Here is a 24,837-nt window from a genome sequence, read left to right on the forward strand (position 1 = left end):
CCCATTGAGGAAGTTTATATTTTGATCTTTCTTGGTATCCCAAACCCCGGGATGTAAAAATACAACTAGCCTGATACAGCCATTAAATAAGAGGGAGATTCGACGTTAAAGATATGGCTTTCAAAGTGTGCCATGTTCGAAAGTAGCAATCAAAAGTGTGCCTTGCAGGCAATTATGACCATACACAAAGATAATGGAATAATTCACTCAGTCCTTCCATTTTCTTCCTGAGTAACCTTGATTGCCGCTTGTATCTCCTCTGCGGTAAAGTGCGAGACTGCCACGAACATGACTCAAGTATTTATTTCCCCCCAGTCTTGATTTTAATAAAAAAGCACATCTAAAATCAAATTGACTTTTTATTTGTGTTGGATTTAAAGCAAAGAAGTGGAGGAAAATTACAGAGGTACAACTCGGCAGAAGGTCAAAGTTAATGTGGACAGCTGATGGTAGTCTTCTTTCCAAATCTATGCCATAAGAATAATGCAACTACAACCACATGCACGTGCACGCACGCGCACGTACCCACGTATGCACGCGCACACTCCTTAGTCACTCAATCCCACAAATATGCACATACTGTAGGCTATACAAAGAAGGAACTCTCTCCCAGTCACTCATTCACTTACACACTGGCCCACATAATTCTCAAAGGCAATAATATGAACCCCAGAGATGTCAGCTTTTTCTTTTATCATATTTTTAGAACAAAAAGAACACATATATTAACATAGATACATTTCTGGCGTAAACACCGGCTGATTTTTCTGTGATTCATGTACAACACTGCCTGGAGCAGTCTCACTATTCCTGAAATGGCAAGTCTCTCTCATGTTAGCACAATGTTATCCTTGAAACTTAAAAATACAGTGAATTCAATGTATACATCATATCAAATATAAGCAACTGTTTTTAGCAAATGGTACTCATACCACATTATGGCATGTAATCTCAAAATATATGCAAATTTAAGCAATAATTTTGAAACACAGTTTAATGAATCCAATGTTTCACATTAATGGACACATTCACTGAATTTAAATTATATGACATACATTTCCCAATATAAATATATCTATGTAATAAAAAAAAACAAATCATACACTATAGCTTGAACATACAGCTGTGAACTTGTAGTGATATGTTTATTCGGCTGTAAACTCCTACAGAGGTCAATGGGGTTTAATGAGAGAGATAGTACTGTATGTGTCAAATCAATGAAAAATCATGACAACCATTTTTATTTCACAGTGAGGAGGCAGATACACACACACGTGTGCACACACACACACGTGCGCAAGTGATGTAAGTCCGACAGACAGTGCCTCATAAGCTATGAGTTGTATGGACAGAATGTGTTTGGGGAATTTGAACATACCAACAGTTCCAGTGGTCTCATTGTGAATCAAGATGAACAAAACCTTGTTTTTCGGTCCAGCCATTCAGACCACAGTTATGAGTTTCTCCTCCTCCCTCCCCCTCTTTAACTGCACTGTAGAAGGAAAATGTACTTCCATATTACTCGTAGTTTCCCCTCTCCCTCTCCCCCTCCCCCTCAACCCTCCCCCTCCGCTCTCTTACTCTCTCTCACACACACTCACCTCATACCCAACTCCTGCATTCCCACAGTGAGACAGAAAAGACTAGGCTCAGAGGGAACAGAGGGTGGGGCATGTTGCTTCTATACACGGGAGATAAATAGATCTGCATAAGGCTAGCATCCATATGGTACTACATCAGTTAGCTTCACGGCTCCACCATCCAACAGAGGCATGTTCCTCTCTATGGAGTTTACAGTCTGTCCTTGTTGATAAGAGTGAAAAGTGTGTATGGTTCTTGAATCCAGAATCCACAGGAGGGACAATTCTACCAGGACTGACGTCAAAATGGACACACTAAAAATGAATTGATGGCCGGATGGATTTGTGTCCGTTAAACTCCACATGATTGCCTGCTCAGATGGTTGAAAGAATATCGTACCGTATGTCTCTTCTAGTTTGGAATAGGGCGGTTTGGTTAAGTTTCCATGACAATGTTGGCAATGTTGGTTTCTGGAAACTTGAGAGTTCTGAGAATGTTGGGTCGTAGGGTAGAGCTGTCTGTCAAAGTCACCCTGGGTGGCATCGCTTATTGATGGAGGAGGATGCTGATTGGCTGGAGCTCCAAAGGTGGTAAATGGACAGACAATGTTATAGCCTGGTGACTGTGACTGGCTTCTATTCCCCTTACACCATGAATGCCAATATCCCTGCAAGAGAGAGACACACACACACACAGAGATAGCAAATTAGTAATTAATTAATTCCATTGAGCAGATTGACTTTCTTAATACAATGAAATAAATTGTTACTAATTATAATATATAACACATTTTATTGATTAAATTATTTTAAAACTCTTCACATGTCTATCAAACTCTAAAATCAAAAACTATATGATAAAACTGTCATCAACTTGTATCTATAATTCCAAATGAATTAATTATTCATGGTAACAATGAGCAAATTTGACACTCAAGATTGCCTGTATGAATCTTTCATACACTTAAATATGAGTGTGCAAATCTGTAAAGAATGTCATGAATTCCAAACCCTCTGCAAATAAATATTTATGAAGCCCCCAATTCCCCTTTTCTCCCTGTCCCTGGTAATTGTCTGTGATTCATTTTGTTTTCTTTGTGGAAGAAGGAAAATCAATCTTGGAGTATTGGCTCTGAGACACAAACATGCAGATTTAACTGCCTCCAGTTCATCTGAGTATAACTAACATTCATAGCTGCGACACAGGCGTTTTCTGTTGTAGTATTCCATCGATTCCGAATTCACAATTCTATCAATATTGTGAAGGAGAACACTTATTCCATGCTGAAAAAAACAATAATGAATGATACTCATCAGTTTAATGAGCTGCTAGTTTAGAGCCTTCTTAGCTAGCCAACAGGAACCATCCCAAAACACCTCATCAAATACTTCCATCATGGTGTATTTCCTTGGTACTCTCGTACATTGCAGCCAACTAAAGATGTTTTTTTGAAGTTTCCTTTTGAAGTCGACTCTTTGGGCTTTATTAATTTGTAACCTTTCACTTTTCAATACTTCTACTGCCTGCTTCCTTTGATTCCTTTCTTGGCACTTGCAGGCATCAAAGCGTCAGGATATTCTCTTAGGAACATGAAGAAGCCAGCGGTGTATTTTATGTATAAAGGAGAGGTTTGACCAGGATATACAGTAGGCACGTTTTACCTACTGTATTTTGTAAAAGCAGTGACACCATAAATAACAATCAAGAGATTTCTTTTTACCTCAAGTTCCTGTGATGGAAATATTTGGATCCCAGATCATCACAAGTTCTGATAAACTTACAACATGCAGTTTCTGCATACTAATGGTTATTGACAAGTAGCTAAAACCAACGTTAAAGTAGTGCCTGCGGTTTCTACCTCCAACACTGCCTCGTCCTATTTCATGACATGGTAAATGTAAGAAACAAACACAGAATGAGACTGGCACCAAGTCTACAAACCATAACACACTGAAAAGCATACAGTTTGAGGAAGAGTAGAGGCAGACTCACCTACCCACTGATTTCAGAGCTCCTTATGACGGCTCCTTGGGCAAAGGCTGGAGAAGAAAAGAAAAGGTCAGAGTCATAAAAAACACTGGAGGAAGTGACTCTCTTTCTCTCTCCCTATCTCCCTCTCTCCCTCTCTCTCTCTCTCTCTCTCTCTCTCTCTCTCTCTCTCTCTCTCTCTCTCTCTCTCTCTCTCTCTCGCTCGCTCGCTCTCCTTCTTTCTTACTGTCTCGCTCTTTCTTCCTTTCTTTCTTTCTTTCTCTACCGCTCTTTTCTCTCATCAGGTAAGGTATCATACATCCCCCCCTCCAAATTGCCTTGAGAATAGAGCAAAGCAGATGTCCATTTCGAAGCACAGATGGCCACGTCTCTCAATTATATCTAAGGCTAGCTGACGGAAGCTCAAGGTTGTTATTCATTTCACACTTTCATGACCTCCATGGACCATGCTCTGACTGAGGGACACTTGTGAGGAAGACCATCAGGGGGCTTCTGAGCTGGTGGGCCAGGCAGACCTCTGCCCCCCCCTTCACCCCTGAAAGATCAAAGGAAGATTCACTGAAGTGAAAACCGTAGCACACTTCCCTGTATGGTTTTACAGTAAAAAAGATACTTCTCTCATTTCCCCTGCTCACAACTTTTTGGGGATAAACACAGCCTTGCTTTTACTCACTTAGGAACTAGGTCTCACTCTTCCACAGAAACCCGTGAGGATTTTAAGTAGCCTAAACATAAAACAACTGTTTTTCTTTTGCCGCAGGATGGTGGAGGGGTTGGAGGAGGAGAGGTGGCTAGTGCCTGTTGAATGTGAGGAACGATATACTTGTGCGAGAGGATAATGGCTGTGCTAATCATGATCAGGAAACTAATGGTCTGTTCAGCCAATTGAGGCAGGCAAGAGAGCGCAGCGCCCTGCGAGCAGCGCATTGGCATTCCCGACAGTCTCTGCTTGGCCGTACAGCGACGGGCAGAGTTTGGTATTCTGCTGCCCTCCCGCCTGTCTGTCTCTCTGTTCATCTGTCAGTCTGTCCATCTGTCCCCGGCAGGGGCTGAGAGAAACAGTGGTAGGAGCAGGGCCGATCCCATCACACCTCTCCTCCAACATGTCATCTAAATGCTAAGCACTTCTACTGCATCTTTAAATCAAAACAAGAAAAGGGGGTGAGAGTGGGGAAAGAAAGCTCATAAGAGCACTATAGAATCCCTCCAGCATGGGCAAAGTTTTTTTGTTGCTGTTGTTGTTATTTGATTTCGGGGGCTGAGTAGCTGGAATATTCTCTGGTGCTGTGTGAAGAGAATGCTAAGGTTTTGTCATCTGTTACAAAAGCAAAACAGCAGAAGAGAGGGGCAGATATTGATAAGCCCAGCTTTGGCACTTTTCCCTTGTTTTCTTTTAAAGAAAAGCATTCCCCCCACACACACACACACACACACACACACACACACACCCTCTCTTAAGACGTCAGGTGGGATTGTAGCAGTAGAAGCTCCAGTGAGGGGGCGTCCCTTCTCTCTCACCACGACTCTAAGCTATTGATTGCAGGGATAGTAACTCAGTAGAAAGTGCTGAGGCGACAGACACTGGCACTATTAACTGCTTACACTAATTAAAAGGCTAACAAGGTGAACTGAGCCTTGAGAGACAAGGTGTGGGGAAAGATAGAGTAACCATTTCAGCTGCCAGACACACACCTGGGCTCAGGAACACCATGCAGAAGAAGAGACAACAACACAAATCAGGTTAAAGATGGAGACAGAGAAAGAGAGACAGAGAAAGAGAGAGAGAGACACACCTGGGCCCAATCTTTACGGGACAAGGTCTCAAGAACACCATGCAGAAGAAGAGACAACAACTCAAATCAGGTTAAAGATGGAGACAGAGAAAGAGAGACAGAGTGACAGAGTGACAGAGAAAGAGAGACAGAGAAAGAGAGAAACAGAGAGCGAGATATATATATATATATATATATATATATATATATATATATATATATATATATATATATATATATATAGAGAGAGAGAGAGAGAGAGAGAGAGAGAGAGAGAGAGAGAGAGAGAGAGAGAGAGAGAGAGAGAGAGAGAGAGAGAGAGAGAGAGAGAGAGAGAGAGAGAGAGAAACTGGGATTTTCAAAATGGCAGTTTTCTCCTAATTAAAAAGATTGGGTTTAATTCAAACCCATGAACCCTGTCCCTGAAATCCAGGTGTTCACAGCTTGGAGTGGCTCAGCTGAACAGTTGTCAAAAAAGACTCAGGAGAGAAGAGAAAATACTGTTTCTTTTGTATATTTTTAAATGAGGCTCATAACTAAATGCAATTACATTGTTGTGCCAAGTAACCTGGTACCTCTGGAGCATAATGTGTGCTTGCTTTCTCTATAACTAACACCACAGTCTCATACAGTCTCCATTCAACAGGCACATAGATATAATCCTTATGGCGCTTGTTTGAATCCAACTGAGAAGAAAAACTGCTCACACATAAATAATCTACCAATATAGTCACCCTCCATGACCCTTTCGCCAACCACCACACAGCCCCCTACCCGCCCTCTAGCTTGTTGACAACAGGGAGGAAAATAGCACCATAATTTGGGCAAAGTAAAAAGTACACAGTGAGGACGCTCATTCTCACCCTAACAGCTCCCCGTGACACTGTAAACACCCCAGGCACTCCGCTATGACAGTCAGGATCACAGAAATACACTCTCCCGTCCCCAGGACATCAGTAGCCAGGGCATTGATGTGCTAGCCTTCTGGAGGGGCATTTATCATCTAAAGACTCATCACGCCTTCAGACTCAAGTCACAGACACCAAGGCCGCTATCGTCACAGTGAGGTTCAAGGCTTTGGCCAGCGGCGTGCTGGAGAGCATGCTAACAGATTACCACACAGCGTTTATGTACAAAAACCAACAATGGGGTTTCCGATGACTGGAAGAAGAAGAGAAAAAAAAGTGAGAAGGGATGACGGTAGTTATCTAACATCTGTTGTCGTTTGGAATTAGCATGTTTCTTTGAGGACTACAACCAGCGACAAAACCCAACGCCTTCTGTCTGCTGTCATAGAAAATGCCAGAGAGAAATGCAGGGGAGGCGATACGAGGAGAACATCCACTGTGTACGCTTGGTGGTGGTCCAGTCACAACCTTGATGAGGCCAGTTCTCACATTTTATGAACTAGGAATCTGTCCGCAGACTAAGTTATCGGTTTAAGCATTGAGAATTTACTGGTCCATAAACATTAATCTTTGGCGTGATACGGCCCTCCTTCAGGAAGCTCTCTGCCCAAGAACCCATTAGCTTTAAAAAGGAAATAATGGCAAAGAGCATCATACAATTCATCATCCCCCCCTTACAGAAACTGTGAAACAGAATCTAAGGTGCAGGCAGGGGTGAGGGAGGCAGCAGACTTACCAGGCAGATGCTTTTTGTCTGCTATTAGCTGGGCTGAAAGCTGCAGCAGTTACAACGACGCACGTCACTGCACCAGAGTTGAAAGTGTGTGTGAGGCTTCCTGGTCTTTCTGACCGGCTGCCTCATTGGGCTCTGTGTGTGTGACTGGCACTACCTACGATGATGCAACATTGACCATCAGCCAGTGCCAACAGCTGCCTGTCATTAGTGGAATTCAGGAGTCGTTCACCAGCTAGAAATGCAGGGTAGAAAGCCAAGCTAGCAATCAGGCTAAGTCTGTTATCTTTATCAACAGGACTGTTTTCTTTTCCATTACTACCGTCAAGTAGTCTGGCTGCCAGCCCAACTTAGCCCCGCCCACAAAAACATTTGGTCGGGAAGTTGGGTCTGGAGGGGCTCATATTGGGGACAAACTATATAAAACCAGGTGCTGGGCGGACCAATGAAATTGCCAGGGCGGGTTTATACAATGATGGACGGATGATTAACAGTAACGTAATCAACAACGTCACAAAAAAGCGCTTGGGTTGAATTCGTTTTCAACAAACAACATATTACGTTGCTCTGATTGGTTGTAGGTCTATCCAATTGAGCGAAGAGGCATTTGTTTTACGAGTTCGGTTGAAACACGCCCCATAGTCACAGCCCAACGGAGAGTTATCAGACTCATATTCTGACTGGAATTATGAGTATGACAACGTCAGGCTAACCGTCAAGAGACCAAGGAATCCAAACTACTTCTACCTCTTGCAAATTAACTTGAAAATGCGAACTTACTCTCTACTTCATTGCGAGGGCTTCATCGCCATGACATTCAAGGCAGACCTTGTGAAGTCGGATATTTTCACACCAGAAGAGCCCTCAGAGGAAAAGCTGAGCTGACTAAAACACAAATGGCAGTTCAAAGCAAGCCAATGACAGTGCTTCAGATGGGATGCAGGCTCAATGTGCTTTAAGTGACAGGGCGAAAGGCACGGCGGTCACAGAAGTCCCTCCTGACAGAAACAAGAGCGGTAACATACGCTGGGGCGAAAAAGAAAAAAAGACCTGAATTAATAGATAGTGGCAGCACCAGAGTAGTAACAAAAAAGGGTTCTTTATTTATCTGCACAAGGAGGGCAGGGGCCTAAGGGACATCAGATACAGCAAATTAAATCATTAAATGAATTTGCTGCTAAGACGGAGCTTAAATGTAAAGACGTATCACGAGATCTACAAGAGCGGGCACAGAGGAGAACATTCCAAGTGATTTAAATGGTAATCAGTCTCACTACATATGTTCCCTTATTATCCGACTGTGTTTTCTCTGGCCTCTCCACCCGTGTCTCCATCTCTTGTCCCCATCATCTCCCCATCTCTGTGGGGTCAGATGGCTGATCGGTTAGGGAGTTGGGCTATTACTCAGAAAGTTGCCGGTTCGATTCCTGGCCGTGCAAAATGACGTTGTGTCCTTGGGCATGGCACTTCACCCCTACTTGCCTCGGGGAGAATGTCGCTGTACTGTAAGTCGCTCTGGATAAGAGCGTCTGCTGAATGAATACATGTAAATGTAATCTCTTCCTGTCTACTCTCCCGCAGCAAATTACACAAACTAATACATCGCAACATTGATTGACGCTACTTGGTTCCAAGATAACATTTGGACAAAACGCCATTCGTGTTGACTCGTGAAATGCATGATCAAATGGGATCAAACATCCAAACATCTGAATGTTTGGTAGATTTGTCATATCTATGGTTGGAGTTCAGAATCAACCCACTTGTTAAATAACAAGTGTAAGTCTGTTTTACAAGGCTGGATGTAAACAGCGATGTTTGTTGATTGGAACCAAGCACGGAAAAATGTCTGAAAACTAAAGAAAATTACACCAGGTTTTTATTCCTTTGAGTTCAGAGCTCATTTGAAGTCTGTCAGTTGCCTCAGACAGATGAGGTGGCGGGTATATCAAAGGAACTATGTATGGTCCTTGTTAAACATGACTTGGCTGGTTTGTTGTCACGGACATTAAAGCTCATTTTTACCGTGGCACTGTTATCAAGGCTTACATCATCTGTGTTGATTTGGTAACTTGCTTTCTGTGTCTGAGCTGGAGTGATCTAAGACAAGAACACACGAACAAAGGAATAAACAAGATTACAAGAACAGACAAAACCAAGAACAGGAAGGTACCCAGAAGATTTGACGCTCCTTCCTCCAGCACCACTACGACATGACTTCATTATACAGTTATAGAGTATAAAGTTAAGACATTGCAGTGGTGTAGTTAATGACATCTGGAATGCCTCCCATCTCATGACAAAACCACTTCATCAAGCTCCCTTCTGATTCACAAGGACATTTGCATTACATTTACATTTAGTAGACGCTCTTATCCAGAGCGACTTACAGCAAGTACAGGGACATTCCCCCCGAGGCAAGTAGGATGAAGTGCCTTGCCCAAGGACACAACGTCATTTGGCACGGCCGGGAATCGAACCAACAACCTTCTGATTAATAGTCCGATTGATCCCCATCTGATCCCCATCACATCACCTCCAGATGTTCCTTTCTCTGTCACCACAGGACTTCAGACACGGTTCCTCGTAGTTGGACCTCAACAGAACCATCACAGGCGAGGAAGAAAATGTCTAAAACCTTATTGGAATTCTCTCTGACCTATTGGGTCATCTAGCACTTGCTGTAATTTTTTGTTCTTTTCAGTCTTTTTTAGTTCTATTTTTGTTGTTGTGTAAAAGGCACGACAGCAACAATTCCTTGTATCTTTTCCCGGCCTCAACAATAGCTGAGCTTTGACAGTTGCTACGTGGGCGAAAAGAATATGTGAGCAACTGAAGCTTGTCTGGTAGAGATTCACACTGAACAACAAACAGGAGCTATGATCAAATTAGAGTTAAAACTCTTCACATGCAATCCCCAAGCAGGTCTAGCTGTGCTAAGAATACCCTGTGTATCTAAAACCCTAACCCACACCCCATTACATCCCATTTGGAGCTTACTCTTTCAGTTTCCTTTTTATAACACAGAATTGTTTTCAGCTAGCAAGATTTCAATTTCATCCAATTTTCTCTGCAATGGTGCCGCAAAAATACAGTGCCTCCATTCGAACCTGACACCCTGGTTTCCTTCGATCTAATCTCCTGTACTCAGTCTCAAAATCGGAGGGAGTCGGATGGCTGAGCGGTTAGAGAATCGGACGTGTAATCTGAAGGTTGCCAGATCGATTCCCGGCCGGGAAAGGCACTTCACCCTACTTGCCTCGGGGGGAATGTCCCTGTACTTACTGTAAGTCCCTCTGGATAAGAGCGTCTACTAAATGTAAATGTAAAATCACACCTCCCACATCAGCCTCCTCTCAAGGCTGCCAAGCACAGGTTACAATCGGCTCCACTACATAGACACGCCGAAAACGCCGTTACGCAACCTGTGTCCATGAATATTCAAAGGCTCCCCAGAGCACAGCGAGAAGCCTGGCCCAGCCACGGTCCTTCAACAAACCAGCCACCCTTACAAGCCCCCCTGTCAAGTTTACGAAGCCACAAGCACATTCCTCCCTCCCTGCCAGGGTCTCAGCTCCAGAGAATATCATATTTGAACCTTTCAGCAACTCGCTAGTGAAGACAAATTGCCGGCTTGTTTGGAGGCCCCCGTGAGTGATTCATATTAATAGCTGGCTGCCATGGGAGCATGCTGCATATGCAAACTCCATTAGCAGGTTAGCCCAGAGAGTGACCTGGCAGAGTGTCACTGTTACACACTCTGGGGGGTGACTGCATTTAGAAAGGGACTGCAGGTACAGGGGTGTGTGTGTGTGTGTGTGTGACAGCACCACCACCGGTCCCCCAACATCAACACACACACACACACACACACAGGTAGACAAAAAGATCGACAGGGACAGAGGACATGAACACCTGGATGGACGCAGAGACACAATACATAGACATAGAAATGTACACACACTGAAAAAATAAAAAAGACAGGGACAGACACACAAACACACACACACACACACGGCTTGCCAAACCGCAGTCTGCATCACTCTCTTTTCTCTGACCTTCTGTTCCCCCTCTCTCTCTCCATCTCTCTCTCTCTCTCTCCCTCCCTGCCCACCAGTCTCTTCAGCCCTCTTTATGGATTTCTCATTTACATCCATCTTCCAGAACATTCTCCTCTCCAATCTGAGGTAACGCCTCTTTCTTCTTCACTCCTGAAAGCCGGTCTCTCTCACCCAAAAACAAGAAGCCCCCTTCACAGGCACCTAATTGAGAGAACCATTCATTCACTTGATGAGCGTTTTCAGCCATTTACCAAACTAGCAGACACAAACTCTACTGGGCTGTCACCCTGCATCCTGTACCCAGGAGTAGGCAAGCGTGAAATCAGCAGCAGCTGCCTGGAGCTCCCAGACGCGCCGTAGTAGACTGAAATACATCAGGCACGCAAACAGCGACTGGACGACCTTTCACCCCTGTCTACCTGACAACGAGGACGTCGCTCTCTCCGTCCTTCTCTGACACAAACGCTCGCTCGCCCGCTCAATCACTCATGTTCGCTCTCCAGCTAGGTCACCGCATCTCGTTCCTCTGCCTCCTTAGCTCTGTCTCTCACTACAATTGTCTCAAGCAGTCACGCTTCATTGGCATATAAAACATATATATATATATATATATATATATATATATATATACACACAACCAACATTCAGGCTTTTCCATTTCTAAGAAAATCTGTTAGCCGTCGGAAGAAATTCGGCACGCCTCAACCAGACGTCTCCTCCTCCCCCCGACCAGACGTCTCCTCCTCCCCCCCGACCAGACGTCTCCTCCTCCCCCCCGACCAGACGTCTCCTCCCCCCCGACCAGACGTCTCCTCCTCCCCATGACCAGACGTCTCCTCCTCCCCATGACCAGACGTCTCCTCCTCCCCTCCGACCAGACGTCTCCTCCCCCCCCGACCAGACATCTCCTCCTCCCCCCCGACCAGACGTCTCCTCCCCCCCCGACCAGACGTCTCCTCCTCCCCCCCCAACCAGACGTCTCTTCCCCCCACCCGACCAGACGTCTCCTCCTCTCCCCCGACCAGATAGCAGACCGGCGTTCTGGAATCGGAGGCGTAGATTAGTCGGAGTAGTCCTGCAACGCGCCGGTTTGGCTCTGTGACTACCTCCGCTGCCGGCGCACTGCCGGAACAACAATGACTACCCCCATTCCATGCTCGTACCGTTTATACAGAACGGCATGAAGCCGTAACATTCCCGTCTTGAACAGGTCGTGTATAAAAGGGGCTTACTGACCAGACGTGTCCTCCCCTCCCCCCCTCCCGGGTAGAGAGCGTGGTCTTACCGTGACGGTCTTGATGCGGCCGCTGCCTTTGGTGCAGGTCCAGCCGGAGCGGTTATAGAGGAGGCCGCACACCTCTCCATCCAGGCAGGGCCCCATCTCACACCACTGTCTGCTACGCACGATACGCGCTGCAGGGGGCGACACAGGAGGAGAGGGGGGATGGGGGGATGGGGTGGATGGGGAGAAACCCGTTAGAGAAGCGTCTGATCAATATGCATGGTCACAACTTCCTGGTATCGTCTTGTCTGTTCTTGATGGCTGACTGGTTTGCTAGATCCAGGCTCTCATGCGGAGATTCTCTTTTGTACGACTTTAGTTCAAAAGCTTTATAAATGCAATGCAACAGATTTGGTCGTGGATTCAACAGGTTGACAGCTAATATTGTGCCCTGTACCACTGTAACGTGTTACACAGCACACAGCAGGTAGAGACGGTGTAAATACCTGCCTGGATAAACATTTCAACGCTGCTTACTATCAATACCAATATGCAGATTGTGTAGCGTCAACATTCACAAATGAGCATTTTGGACCAGCTGATTTTTAAATCATAAGTGATGAGACCAAACAGAAAGGAAAGAAAGACCAAACGGAAGAAGCGAGCATGAACATGCAAATCAGACAAAAACCTCTCAAATCTGATCGTCTCTGCATTATTAAATCTCCTCAGTCGCCTGTCTAGATGCCCCGTGACGACGGAACCACTTCTGTTCCAGAGACACTCATGCCTGGTTGACATTGAATTAGCCTTTGTCTCCTGTTGACACTGATACACAGCGATTGTTCTTCCGAGTACTCTGTGGTGGAGCCCACTCAAAGGTTATCTGTTCTCTAGGGGCTCTGGCCCAGGCTACTGGGCCTGCCAGAGCACTTCCCACAGGAGGCTGGTGGGCTGGGGCTTAATGACCAGCTAAAAGACACTGATAGTCTAGAATGTTCCCCTACAGACGTGAGGGGAGGTTGTTTGTGTTGTGTCTAAATTGTGAAATGGAACTAGACCTGTATTCCCCTTTATGCTCCCCTTTACGCACAAACATATATATATATATATATATATACACACACACACATATATAAACACATATATAAACACATATATATATATATATATATATATATATATATATATATATATATACAGATACACAACACTTTTCCTCTTCTCAGGATGGAAAATTATACTCATGCTGTCATGGGATCTTGTTTTTGTTAGAACTCAATTTTACTGAACAAAATAACTCTTTGTCACTGCTCTATTGTTGGAATGAGACGGGATAAACAAAAGGCGAAGGAAACAACGAAATGGATTTTTATTAAAAAAAACATATATTTTGTTTCCATCATTCATATCGATCCCTTGATCAAGATAAACAGCAAAACGCCCCTGCCCCTGACACAGCAACATCTCTTCCAACAGCTGGTTTTTAGCTATCTATCAAGCGTGGCGAAGCATAGATTTATCAGTCACTCTAAAACGTACTTGCCAGTACGTAGCACGGCAACAAAACCCCGATGCTGCAGAAGAAATAAAGCTGAGTTTGCACAGCAGTGTGCATGCTGAGTTGTGCACCAAGGTTACACCGCCGCCCCCCCCCCCCCCCCCCCAAAAAAAAAAAAAAAACCTCTATTGCATTGTATTCTAATCTATTCCATTGTATTGTACTCTCTTCTATTCTCTTGAGACACCTGGGTGGCCACCTTGGCATGTCTCAGTGACGGTGCCACCCAGGCCGTGTGGCTGGCAGCCCGGGCCTGTCAGCTGGAGCGCCTGAGAGCCAGCGCTCCTGTCACTCTCTGAGGCCCTCCCCAGGATCACACATGTGACCATCTGTCCCAGGGCACGGAGCGCCAAGCAGACCTCAGCACCGCCGCCACTGCACCACCTCGTGGGGGAGGGGAGAAGGGGAGGAGGGGAGGAAGGGAGGAGGGGAGGAGAGGAGGAGGGGAGGAGGGGAGGAGGGGAGGAAGGGAGGAGGGGAGAAGGGGAGGAGGGGAGGAAGGGAGGAGGGGAGAAGGGAGGAGGGGAGGAAGGGAGGAGGGGAGAAGGGGAGGAGGGGAGGAAGGGAGGAGGGGAGGAAGGGAGGAGAGGAGGAGGGGAGGAGAGGAGGAAGGGAGGTGGGGAGGAAGGGAGGAGAGGAGGAGGGGAGGAGAGGAGGAAGGGAGGGGAGATGGGGAGGAAGGGAGGAGGGGAGGAAGGGAGGAGGGGAGGAGGGGAGGAAGGGAGGAGGGGAGGAAGGGAGGAGGGGAGGAGAGGAGGAGGGGAGGAAGGGAGGAGGGGAGGAGAGGAGGAGGGGAGGAGGGGAGGAGGGGAGGAGGGGAGGAGGGGAGGAAGGGAGGAGGGGAGAAGGGGAGGAGGGGAGGAAGGGAGGAGGGGAGAAGGGGGAGGGGAGGAAGGGAGGAGGGGAGAAGGGGAGGAGGGGAGGAAGGGAGGAGGGGAGGAAGGGAGGAGAGGAGGAGGGGAGGAGAGGAGGAAGGGAGGAGGGGAGGAAGGGAGGAGAGGAGGAGGGGAGGAGAGGAGGAAGGGAGGGGAGATGGGGAGGAAGGGAGGAGGGGAGGAAGGGAGGAGGGGAGGAGGGGAGGAAGGGAGGAGGGGAGGAAGGGAGGAGGGGAGGAGAGGAGGAGGGGAGGAAGGGAGGGGAGATGGGGAGGAGGGGAGGAGGGGAGGAGAGGAGGAGGGGGAGGGGAGGGGAGGAGGGGGGAGGGGAGGAGGGGGGAGGGGAGGAGGGGAGATGGGGAGGAGAGGAGGGGAGGAAGGGAAGGGAGGAGGGGAGAGGAGGAAGGGAGGGGAGGAGGGGAGGGGAGAAGGCAGGGGGAGATAGAGGGAGATGTAAAGGTGAGGGGGAGGAAAAGAGTAAAAGTGTGGAGTATAGGAGAAAAGGGAGAGGGGAGGGAAGGAGGGAGAAAAAGAGAGGGGAATTGGAAGAGAGAAATGGCGAAAGAGGAGGGAGATGGAAGGTTTGAGAAAGAGTGAGATTGGAGGAGAATGGAGGATGAGAGAAATAGAGAGGAGACAGTGGGTGAAGGAAAGAGAGAGAGAGCAGGTGGGAGCCAGGAAAGACAGGAAACAGAAGCCAAGGGAGACCATGACAGAGAGAGGAGGAGTGAACAGCCAATGATTCACTATTCAACAATCTCCATATCGGTCTCTATAGCCCTTTTTTAAACAGAAATCCCACCATATTACTGTTCAGAAGACTACTCTTTGTAGAGGCTTTGTTGATTTCGACTGAACCAAACAAAGGCAGAGTAATGCCAGCCTGTGTTAGGTTTAAGACAGCAGACCGGCGTTCTGGAATCGGAGGCGTAGAGTAGTCAGAGAAGTCCCGCAACGTGTCGGTTTGGCTCTGTGACTACCTCCGCTGCCAGCTTACTGCCGGTACAACAATGACCCCCCTATTCCGTGCTCGTACCGTTTATACAGAACGGCATGAATCCGAAACATTCCCGCCTTGAACAGGTCGTATATAAAAAGGGGCTTACGACTCCAGTCACTTGTTCAAAAAAATCATTTTCAAAATGAGGCTTAGGATGGCAGGCAAGTTCCCTGTTCCACTTCAGTAACAACCGCTGGGGCCCAATCTCACTTGATCTGTCGTGCATTTTGTTCGTCTCCTTACGAACCGTTTCCACACAGCTGACCACAGCTTCTTCACATGTGCGTTTATGCACTCAGTCCATAAAGACATGTGAAGCTACAAAGTGCCCCTTCTTCTCATTAATGGCAGACGTGCTGAGCCAGCCTGTAAGCAACAGGTCCCTCTTTAATGTACTCGGTATTAATGGACCATAGGAGCAGCAGCAGGCGGCCAGTAATAATCAATTTCCTGCTGCGGTAATCATAGTTCTCTGGTAGTTAATTAGAGGCCGAGCTCCAGGGTTGTGTAGAGCTGTCTGCAATGATGCATTCAAAAATAACTGGTAAATACCTCGGCCTGATTGGTCTGTAATGTCATTGCTCTGCCGAGCGTAACGCGAGTGTTTGAGTTCAAATCCCCTCCACCACCCCACGACAACCCGGCCCTTCGGCTCTTTCGCTTCCTTCTCACCTCGGTTTTCCCGGATCTCTTATGCCTGGAAGTGAAAACAGGCGGTTGTATAAATTGGTACAACGTGTATCTCCCACTCACCGTCTACGCAGGCAGGCCTCGCCCGCGTCGTGCCAGCGATCTGGCCTCTTCTGCAGGCGCAGCGGGCAGTCTGCCGGGCGATGGTGCGCCTGGGCACGCTGCTGTCCCTGTTCATCATCACAATCTCACAGGTGCCCACCACCAACTGGCCTGCCAAACACATACAGACCGCACAGGGGAGAACACGTTAAAGCCCTTCACCACACGACAACAGGTCCACACGGCAGGTTCTACGAAGACAGCCAACCTGGAAATGAAAGAATGGCGAGTTAGATTTAACATATTTATGGAATCGCTTTAGCGAGTGAAGACTTTGTTTATTAACGCCAGCGGTCACTTAATGACTCCCAACAACTCATTCAGCCTGAGACATATTTGGGAACAGGTTTGGGAACATCCGTCTCGCCCAGTATGACTGTTGCATTAACATGACATGTTACTGCCTCCTGGGAAGTGTTGCCCTATTACAGTCCACCGAGTGTTTACATATTTAAAGCAAGCTAACTAACTGAACTGTAACAGTACAAAAGCCAAATTTAAAAACCAAATGACTAGAAGCCCCAAAGGGTCTCCCTCCATTCGTTCCCTAATTTGAACTCTTAAAATGGGACGGTTAGAAAACGCTTTTATGACCTTACCTACAGAAACACACCAGAGTTTTGAAGATCTATAGCACCGCTTCTTGGTCGGACTCCTGCCATTTCTACGCCGCCACTACCGTAATGTGCTTCCTGCATTCATCCAGCAGCCTCGCCCGTTATCTGGTCAATAATCTCCTCACACACAGCTGAGTCAGAGAAACGCCCTCTACTGATGAGCTCTCTCTGCTGAACTGCAGACAGGACACGTCGAGTGGAGGAAGAGTCACATAATGTGGCTTTGTTAAGAGTTAAATGAAGGTTCAAGGGAGCCAAGGTCCTTACAATGGCCTTTAACAAAGGCGGTCCCTTCGATCGGATTTAATTAAGGAACATTGTTAAATCTGACGGGGGAAATCATTCGGGTTTTATTTTCACTGCAATTTAAATGAGACAGGTATTTACCAGAAAATATGAGAAATTAGAAAAAAACTGGGTAGTTAGACAAATATAGTATAATTACGCCTCTTTGTTTCCTGAGCTTATATTTAAATGAGTCCAGTAAATGGGAAGGGAAAACCCCAAGCAGCCCTCTTGAAGGTTGAATCTCCCAATCGTACATCCTTTCCCTCTTACGCACTTAACATAGGCACCCACTATCACACACTGTGACACAGTACATGCTAATCTTTGACAGGGACTGCATTACGATAGGAAACCTCACATGCTATCACCCTGGAACTCAGTCGGGGCTATGTTCATTTCATTTCACCACATCGCCCAACACGTTCCTAACCCACACACTCTCCCTCCCACCTTCCACAATTCCAGCGAGTCCCTGTGTGTGTCTGCGTATGTGTGTGCGCGCGTGCACAGTATGTATGCGCGCCAGAATGTGTGTGTTTGTGTGCTCCGGGGGATGGCTGTGCCATCAGATATCAGTGCCCTCTCCTGTGTTTCAACAGCTAACAGATGAATGGGCCACATGCGATAAGCCCAGAGAAGACGGGGGATGAGGATGGGGGAAGGGGGGGGGGGGAGTAGGGGGTGGGGGGCATGAAGGAAGAAGTAGCAACATGCAGAGAAGTGGGGGGGGGGGGGAGAGGGGGGGGGGCTTTTTAATGTGCCCCTGGCTGTGGCAGGAGCTCAATCTTACAGGGGGGAGTTAATTCATGTGACAGGGGGTTTCTGTCACCACATGGCGCGAAGGCACTTGGCCTCGTCTCTATTTCCGATGATGAAATGCACATACGGCGTCGGGGCCGGGCTGTGGGGGTGAGGGATGGGGTGGGGCGTGGATGCTTTGGTTTCCATCACACATGACGACTGAGGCCCGTGACACCCGCTACCGAGCGAAGAGGCTGGCTTCCAGGACGGACTGTCAGGAGGGCAAATGACCTTATCACTGAATCACACACACACACACACAGGGATGGACACGCACACAAGGACACACACACTGAGACACATACACTAATAAGCTGCCACACACAAGCAGGGGCCAATACCAACGCACACACGCATGTTTTACATGATTGTGGTACTATCCATGTGGTTGGCATCTTGTGGATCAGAAAATGAAATGCCACAAAACAAAAATGTTTTGTCCAACATATGCAGCTGTAGGCTAACATGTATTCATCCTCGTCTACAAGCTTCTGCCATATTTTCTTTTCTCTTAATCCTGCCACAGACAACTGAATATTGGATGCCAGGGCACTACACCTCCAGCACAGTGATGTGCATCTCATTAAACTGTGGCCGTAGGCTTGTATCAGCTTACTGTAGGCATTTTAAGCCCTTTATTTCCATGGATCTACGAATCCCTCACATCTCAGTCATCCTTTCATTGGGATAATCTGTAACACTTACTATTTTTGCAAAACATGACACAGAAACAGTTTTTTTGTTCTTGTAGCCTGGGAGGAAACTAACCACGACCCGTGTTTGACTGAGAATCGCAGCACACACAGCACAGGAAAAACCCTTTTCTGTCACTACCTTCAGTAGGAGACCATCTGGCGTGAAAGGCAGATGTTCATTGACCTTCTTCAACTGTTCTGCCTCAACCATGAACCTCTGCTCCTGTACAACTAGGCCAGCCGTGCACTGAAGCGCTGCTGCATTTACAGCCCATCTTTTAGACATGACCTGGCTGGCAAGGCCTCAGTCTATACAACCTTGATTTACATGTGGCTTTCCAGTGTTGGCCAGTAATTGCTGCCATTACCCAGTCCATCTGTGTGGTGTTATTACAACATTTCTGGTCCTGAGGATTTTTCGTAATTCAGAAGATGTCCTTTCCTACCTTTGATGAAAAGACAGTGTAATATAGCACTGTATTGAAGGGAGACTGCCACAATTGTAGTGCTTTTACACTGCCTCTAACATCAGACATTTTTGAGTCAAATGGATTCCATAGAGAAAACACAATGCAGAAATACTGTCAACTGAGCAATACACTCAACTGCAATGGGAAGGAAACAGCTGACGGTTGTGTGAAATATAAGCCTTCCGTGCAGTCAAATCGAATCAGCAATAAAAACAATTGCGTTTTTTTTCCATAAACATCGACATAGTTCCATGGCTTTACTACCCATTGAGACATAAGTGTCCTAAAAGTTGGTTCACGCTTTCCAGCATGCAAGGTTGTAATCAAAGCCATCCTCTCTGTGACTAATTACTGCTGAGCTAAAGACATTAGATAAATGAATGTTTTAACTTCACAATGTGCGTTTCAGCACTTTTCTTGTGAATGGCCAGTACTGCTAAATGACTAAATGACTAAATGTACAGCCCATCTTCATATTCTAGACCTCTGTGGTTAGTGGCTGTGGAAAGATACCAACAGAACAGCCGTTCCCTGAAGGACTAAGTTGGTTTACACTTTTACCCCACTGTGCAGCATCAGGAATGGTGCAACTAAGTACAATATCCAATTCATGGATCAACCCAGGTGTGCTGCTGCCTGATCGATGCTGTCCACAAGCAGAGTGCTCCTATCCTTGCTTAAAAAACCACCGACACCTTGCTGTACACCCCCCCCCCCCCCTCTCTCTCCCTCTCTCTGGTCTTAACCCCAATACAGCACGAAGGTTTGCTGTTGACACGGCATAGAGGGGTCTTGGACCGCACCAGTGAACCGGAAATCTGTTCCGTTGAGGAAATCCAGACATTTCAAAATTTATCGTTGAATAAACTGGCAGCGTGGAAAGGGGGCCTGACAGGTCATCCATCTGCGCGGGCGCCGGCCCAATGGCGTGAGCGGACAGGCTACTGCACTTTGATTTCCTGTCGGTGCCGCCATGACGGATGGCACGGTGATGCAAGGGAGGCAGAGCAGTCACGACACGACCCACCGCCACTGCCCTGGCTGCCCGCTAACCTCTTCCCGCTACCCCCAAACCACTCTCTGTTCCTGGGGCCCCCGGGGGAGCGGTGGGCGGAACTTGCTGGCACGCACCAGGCCCCGGACGATGAGGAATGAAGATACGGTCGTCCCCTAGCTCACAGAATAAAAGTGTTGTGCTTCGCTGATTAATGGATACTGTAGCTCAGTGTTCAGCATTGTCACGAGGATGCTGGTGGAGAACTTGGGATATTTTGTTTACAACAAGTAGAAAAACATGGCTGCATTGGGAAGAGGGTCTTGTTGGGGAAGGAGAGTGAGTGAAGAGTATTTCAGTATCTTATATTGTAGGCAATAATGGCAAACTGTTAATCCCTGAGTAATCAATTAGAGTTATCTATTTAATTTATCACAGGGCAGAAAAAGGTCCCACGTGTGAGATGAATATCTGAGGACCCAGGCCACGGTTTAAGAGAGAAGATCCTTCAGCTCTCAGATGAACAAGATAGATTTTTTCAATAATTTGCACAATCATATGAGAGCCATCAACAATCTGACTTAAGTGATTGGTTTGTATCAACACCTTCTAATAAAATAACGGTGTGAATCCCATTTGAAAGTATGTTGATACTATTGAGTGAAGGAAACAACTATCCCTTTTTCCCTTCAGGGTCATAAAATGTTGACGGCTTGGCAGAAGGCCCTGGATGTCACAGTGGTTATTGGTTGTAAAGTTTAAAAGGCTACCTGATGTGTTTGATCCTATATGCTTGAGGAACACGAGGGACATGGCCTTCTGGACCTGAAGCACAATATAAGCAGGAGAGGGATTCATGCTTTGATTTTCTTATCTCCTGGTAAAATGGGCAGCCAAAACATCTTGCTCAGTGTAATAGACCATGAAGAGAACTAAAAACAGGCTTTTGCTTTCTCGTTTGTGGGCGCATGAACTGAAGCTGTAGCTGTTTAGAACTGTGTACATTATTTAATGGGGAAGGTAACTGTCATGGCATTACAATTGCAGAGTATGCTTTCAAATAGTATTCTGTTATTATTCCCTAAATAAACCTGTCATGCTGTCATGAAAAATAACAGTCAGGTAGAGCATATTTCATAGAATAGCCCCCACACTTTTCACAATAGTTTGTGTTTGCAATAGCAATGTTCAGCTGTAATCAGAAGGTCATGTATGTTAGTTTACATCAAAGATATGCAACACAAATAAACAACAACAAAAAATGATGTAACAGGAAAAAAATGGTTAGGGACGGGCGAACTGAGTGAAAATCGCAGTGTCCAGTTATATTATCATGCCAATCTATTCACCACATGTCGCTTAGCTATTCACCAGAAAGTAGCATTGAGAAAGAAAAGCATTGTAAAGAGTAGACGCACTTACCCTCTCTCAGGAGGTGCGAGTAGATCACCCACAGGAGCAAAAGACAGCAAATTGACGCTCCTCCACCTGCGGAGAGTGCCCTCACTCCAGTCTGCATCCTCCTCCGTCCTGTCGAATTTTATCCTTGATCTTCTTTCCCACTTTAGAGGGGGTGTTTAAACACTGTGCTCGAACCCGGTAAAGGGTGAATACTTATTCCAGTGGTGTTTCGATAGCCCGTCGTTGGCATCCATTTTGAGGGGTAAATTAGTGCAGGAAAAGCCTGGAGATTATGATTGACAGGAAATCCCTTTTATCAAATTCCGTCTTTTTCTTCAGCTTGTTATAGTCACTAATGTTGCAGTTGTTGACTGCGAGGTCGATCGATGCGATTACCTCAAGTTCAAGTAAAATAGAATGTCATTGGCAAGTTTAAGAAACCGCGGTTAAAAACCGGATAAAACTGTCGTGATATATCAGTTAGTTTAAATGAATAATCCTCCCCATATGAGGCGGAATTTAACAGTTTTATCCTCAGACTGCAGAGTGGTATTCCCGATTCAAAGGCTACAAGACGCAACGTTGAAGCGCAAGATCTCCGCAAGCATCGTCAGTTTCTTTGCGGCTGGTCGACGACGCACCACTTTTCCCCACCAACTCTTCCTTCACATGAGGCTGAGCGAGATCCTGTGGAAAATAAAAAGTTATTTCGAAGCAGAATATTGCCTGGTGTCCTTGTAGTTGGAAACATGGACACGCAGCAGTAAGACAAATCTCTCACAACTAGCCTATCATCCTAGACACAATCTGATCAAACGAGATAACATTTGTATTAGGTTTATATTAAGAGTTTTACTCTTTTAAATGACAAACCGTGCATATATCTTACACAGAAACTAATTTAAGAGGCATAACAATTTTAACATCTGTGGTTAAAATGCAGTGCATAATATCTGTCATCACCGAGTTAATTTACGAGGTGATGATAAATAATCTTTGCACAAATCACCTATCCTTTGGATTCGAATTGACATTTACCAATTTTTGAATTGATCTCGCGAAATGTCGGTGTTCCTTTTTTCAGTCACTTCACCTACCTCGTGAAGTCCACGGAAGCTGGTCTGTGTCATTTACCGACGTAGCCTCATGCCAATTCAATACTAGTAACGTCTTGGTTCGTCTGGACGGGGCAAAATCGGATAAGTGAAAAGCACAACATTTTTGTGCTATAAATAAAATATGTAGGCCTACCGTGCTGATTTTAGAGTCGAATCGTCCACGTCCCTGGAGTCACTTGCACATTTTAGGTTACACTCACTGGATCTCCTTCTATTCATCGAAAGAAAGTCTGCATTGCCAGTTGCCTTGAGTTCGCGCGCTCTCTCTCTCTCTCTCTCTCTCTCTCTCTCTCTCTCTCTCTCTCTCTCTCTCTCTCTCTCTCTCTCTCTCTCTCTCTCTCTCTCTCTCTCTCTCTCTCTCTCTCTCTCTCTCTCTCTCTCTCTCTCTCTCTCTCTCTCTCTCTCTCTCTCCCCACCCCACACACACACACACACACACACACACACACACATAAACCGGTCTCCTTAAACACTGAACTGAGCAACCTCAGTTTGAAGGGCGTATTAACCCGTGATCTAATCCAAACAACGTTTAAACCCAGACAAAGCAGCCCTGAAAGTAGGACTAAACTAGAACCCACTGTGAATATCATCAATGCCTGTATAGGCTACTACTCCCTGCCCTGGAAAATTGCACCTTTGTGCAGTGAAATCTCCTTGAAGCTGCAATGGGGACATCATGAGGCTCTACTGGAGCTCCTCTACGAAGGATGCAAGAGCACCCTGAATCTTGCGGGCTGGGTTTGGTATGTAGGTATTGCTGTTGAATCTCACACACACACACACACACACACACACACACACACACACACACACAGAGACATAGGGCTCTGCAGATGCCACTCTATCTTTTAAATGACCACCATTAAAACTCCCTGGCCGTTGAGTACCATACCTATAACTCAGCTCTCTAGTCTATGGCCAGCCAAAGTGCACTTTATTAGCAGATGGAGTGATGGCCTCTGTGCACTTCAATTGCAGGCCCTCACCCAGTCTCAAAGGAAAGGATATCATTATGACGTATGGGCCGCTGATGTGAGACAACCACAAACTAGTTTCAACCCATCATCCATGTCCATACAGGGCTCCAAAACTGAATTTGATACAGTTGTTTTTTTTTCCCGTTGAGTTCTATCTAGGCATTGTAAATGCTGTTACTAATAATCTAATAACATAAGAATAATATGAATAAGCATGTTTAAAATGGCAACGTACAGATATGCAGATCTGTCACCTGACCAGATGTGTGGTTCTGGTGTCTCCAACATCCTGTTCCACCAAACCCACTCGGATGAAGATGCTCATCCTCCTCCCGCGCTCACAGATGCAGCGGGGCTCCACCGCGTTCCACGCCGCCGAGCGTTTGGTTCTTACTAAGATGACTTCCTTCCAGGGCATCTCTCCTCCTGGACGAGCGGAGCAGAAGCGATTATTTCCGTGGCCCGTTTTCTGCTCCGCTGGAGTGGGAATCACGATGACAAGCCTCCGCTGGAAGAACTGAGCGTCTGTCTTTTTGAGACGCGGCGGACCTTGAACAACACATCCGAGACACAACAAGAACTCCCTGCAATGACCATGTGTGTGATGTGCCTCTCACATCAACAGCAGAGCCCAGGACTTGTTCCTATTTGAACAGTTTGATTGTTTCCTGTTGTTGTCTGGGCCGAAGGGTCGAAATGTTAGCATACAGCAACAGGTGTGTTTGACTAAATGGGCCATAGTGAGGGTTCTGACACCATGTTGTTTTTAGATAGGACACAACTTATGAATTTCATAAGTCAAGTCATCCATCGAGACTGGTCAGTTCTGTTGAAGGCTCTTCGTTTCTCAATCGTGAGAGACTTCCTTATGGTTTGACACACGAGTGAATTATTTCTGAGTAAAGTGACACTAGAAAAGGAAGCCTGGTCTGAACTTTTAGTATTGCAGACATCCCAACGTGCAGAGACTCATTTGCGG

General features: G+C 46.3%; 1 protein-coding gene across 2 annotated transcripts; it reads right to left on the reverse strand.

Moving 5' to 3' along the window:
* Window positions 1-373: 373 nt before the first annotated feature.
* On the reverse strand, window positions 374-23,163 carry tafa5l (TAFA chemokine like family member 5, like). 2 transcript variants are annotated; one of them, XM_084680466.1, is made up of 6 exons: window positions 22,858-23,163; window positions 21,782-22,447; window positions 16,456-16,605; window positions 12,330-12,457; window positions 3,578-3,620; window positions 374-2,248 (listed from the first exon to the last, which is right to left on the reverse strand). In XM_084680466.1, the coding sequence occupies exons 2-5, from the start codon at window positions 21,876-21,878 to the stop codon at window positions 3,597-3,599; spliced, it is 399 nt and encodes a 132-aa protein (XP_084536592.1). In that variant the 5' UTR covers window positions 21,879-22,447; window positions 22,858-23,163; the 3' UTR covers window positions 374-2,248; window positions 3,578-3,596. The 2 variants fall into 2 exon arrangements, with proteins under 2 accessions (XP_084536592.1, XP_084536591.1); XM_084680465.1 differs by having other exon boundaries at window positions 3,574-3,620.
* Window positions 23,164-24,837: the final 1,674 nt, after the last annotated feature.

The sequence above is a fragment of the Hypomesus nipponensis genome, chromosome 18, assembly GCF_054491055.1.
Source record: "Hypomesus nipponensis isolate SF chromosome 18, ASM5449105v1, whole genome shotgun sequence".
Classification (NCBI taxonomy): domain Eukaryota; kingdom Metazoa; phylum Chordata; class Actinopteri; order Osmeriformes; family Osmeridae; genus Hypomesus; species Hypomesus nipponensis.

Coding starts and splice junctions, on each gene's coding strand:
- tafa5l (XM_084680466.1), bottom strand. CDS start 21,878: ATGCAGACTGGAGTGAGGGCACTCTCCGCAGGTGGAGGAGCGTCAATT. Junction 16,606..21,781: donor CTCGCACCTCCTGAGAGAGG/GTAAGTGCGTCT, acceptor TGTGTTTGGCAG/GCCAGTTGGTGGTGGGCACC. Junction 12,458..16,455: donor GAGGCCTGCCTGCGTAGACG/GTGAGTGGGAGA, acceptor CGCCCCCTGCAG/CGCGTATCGTGCGTAGCAGA.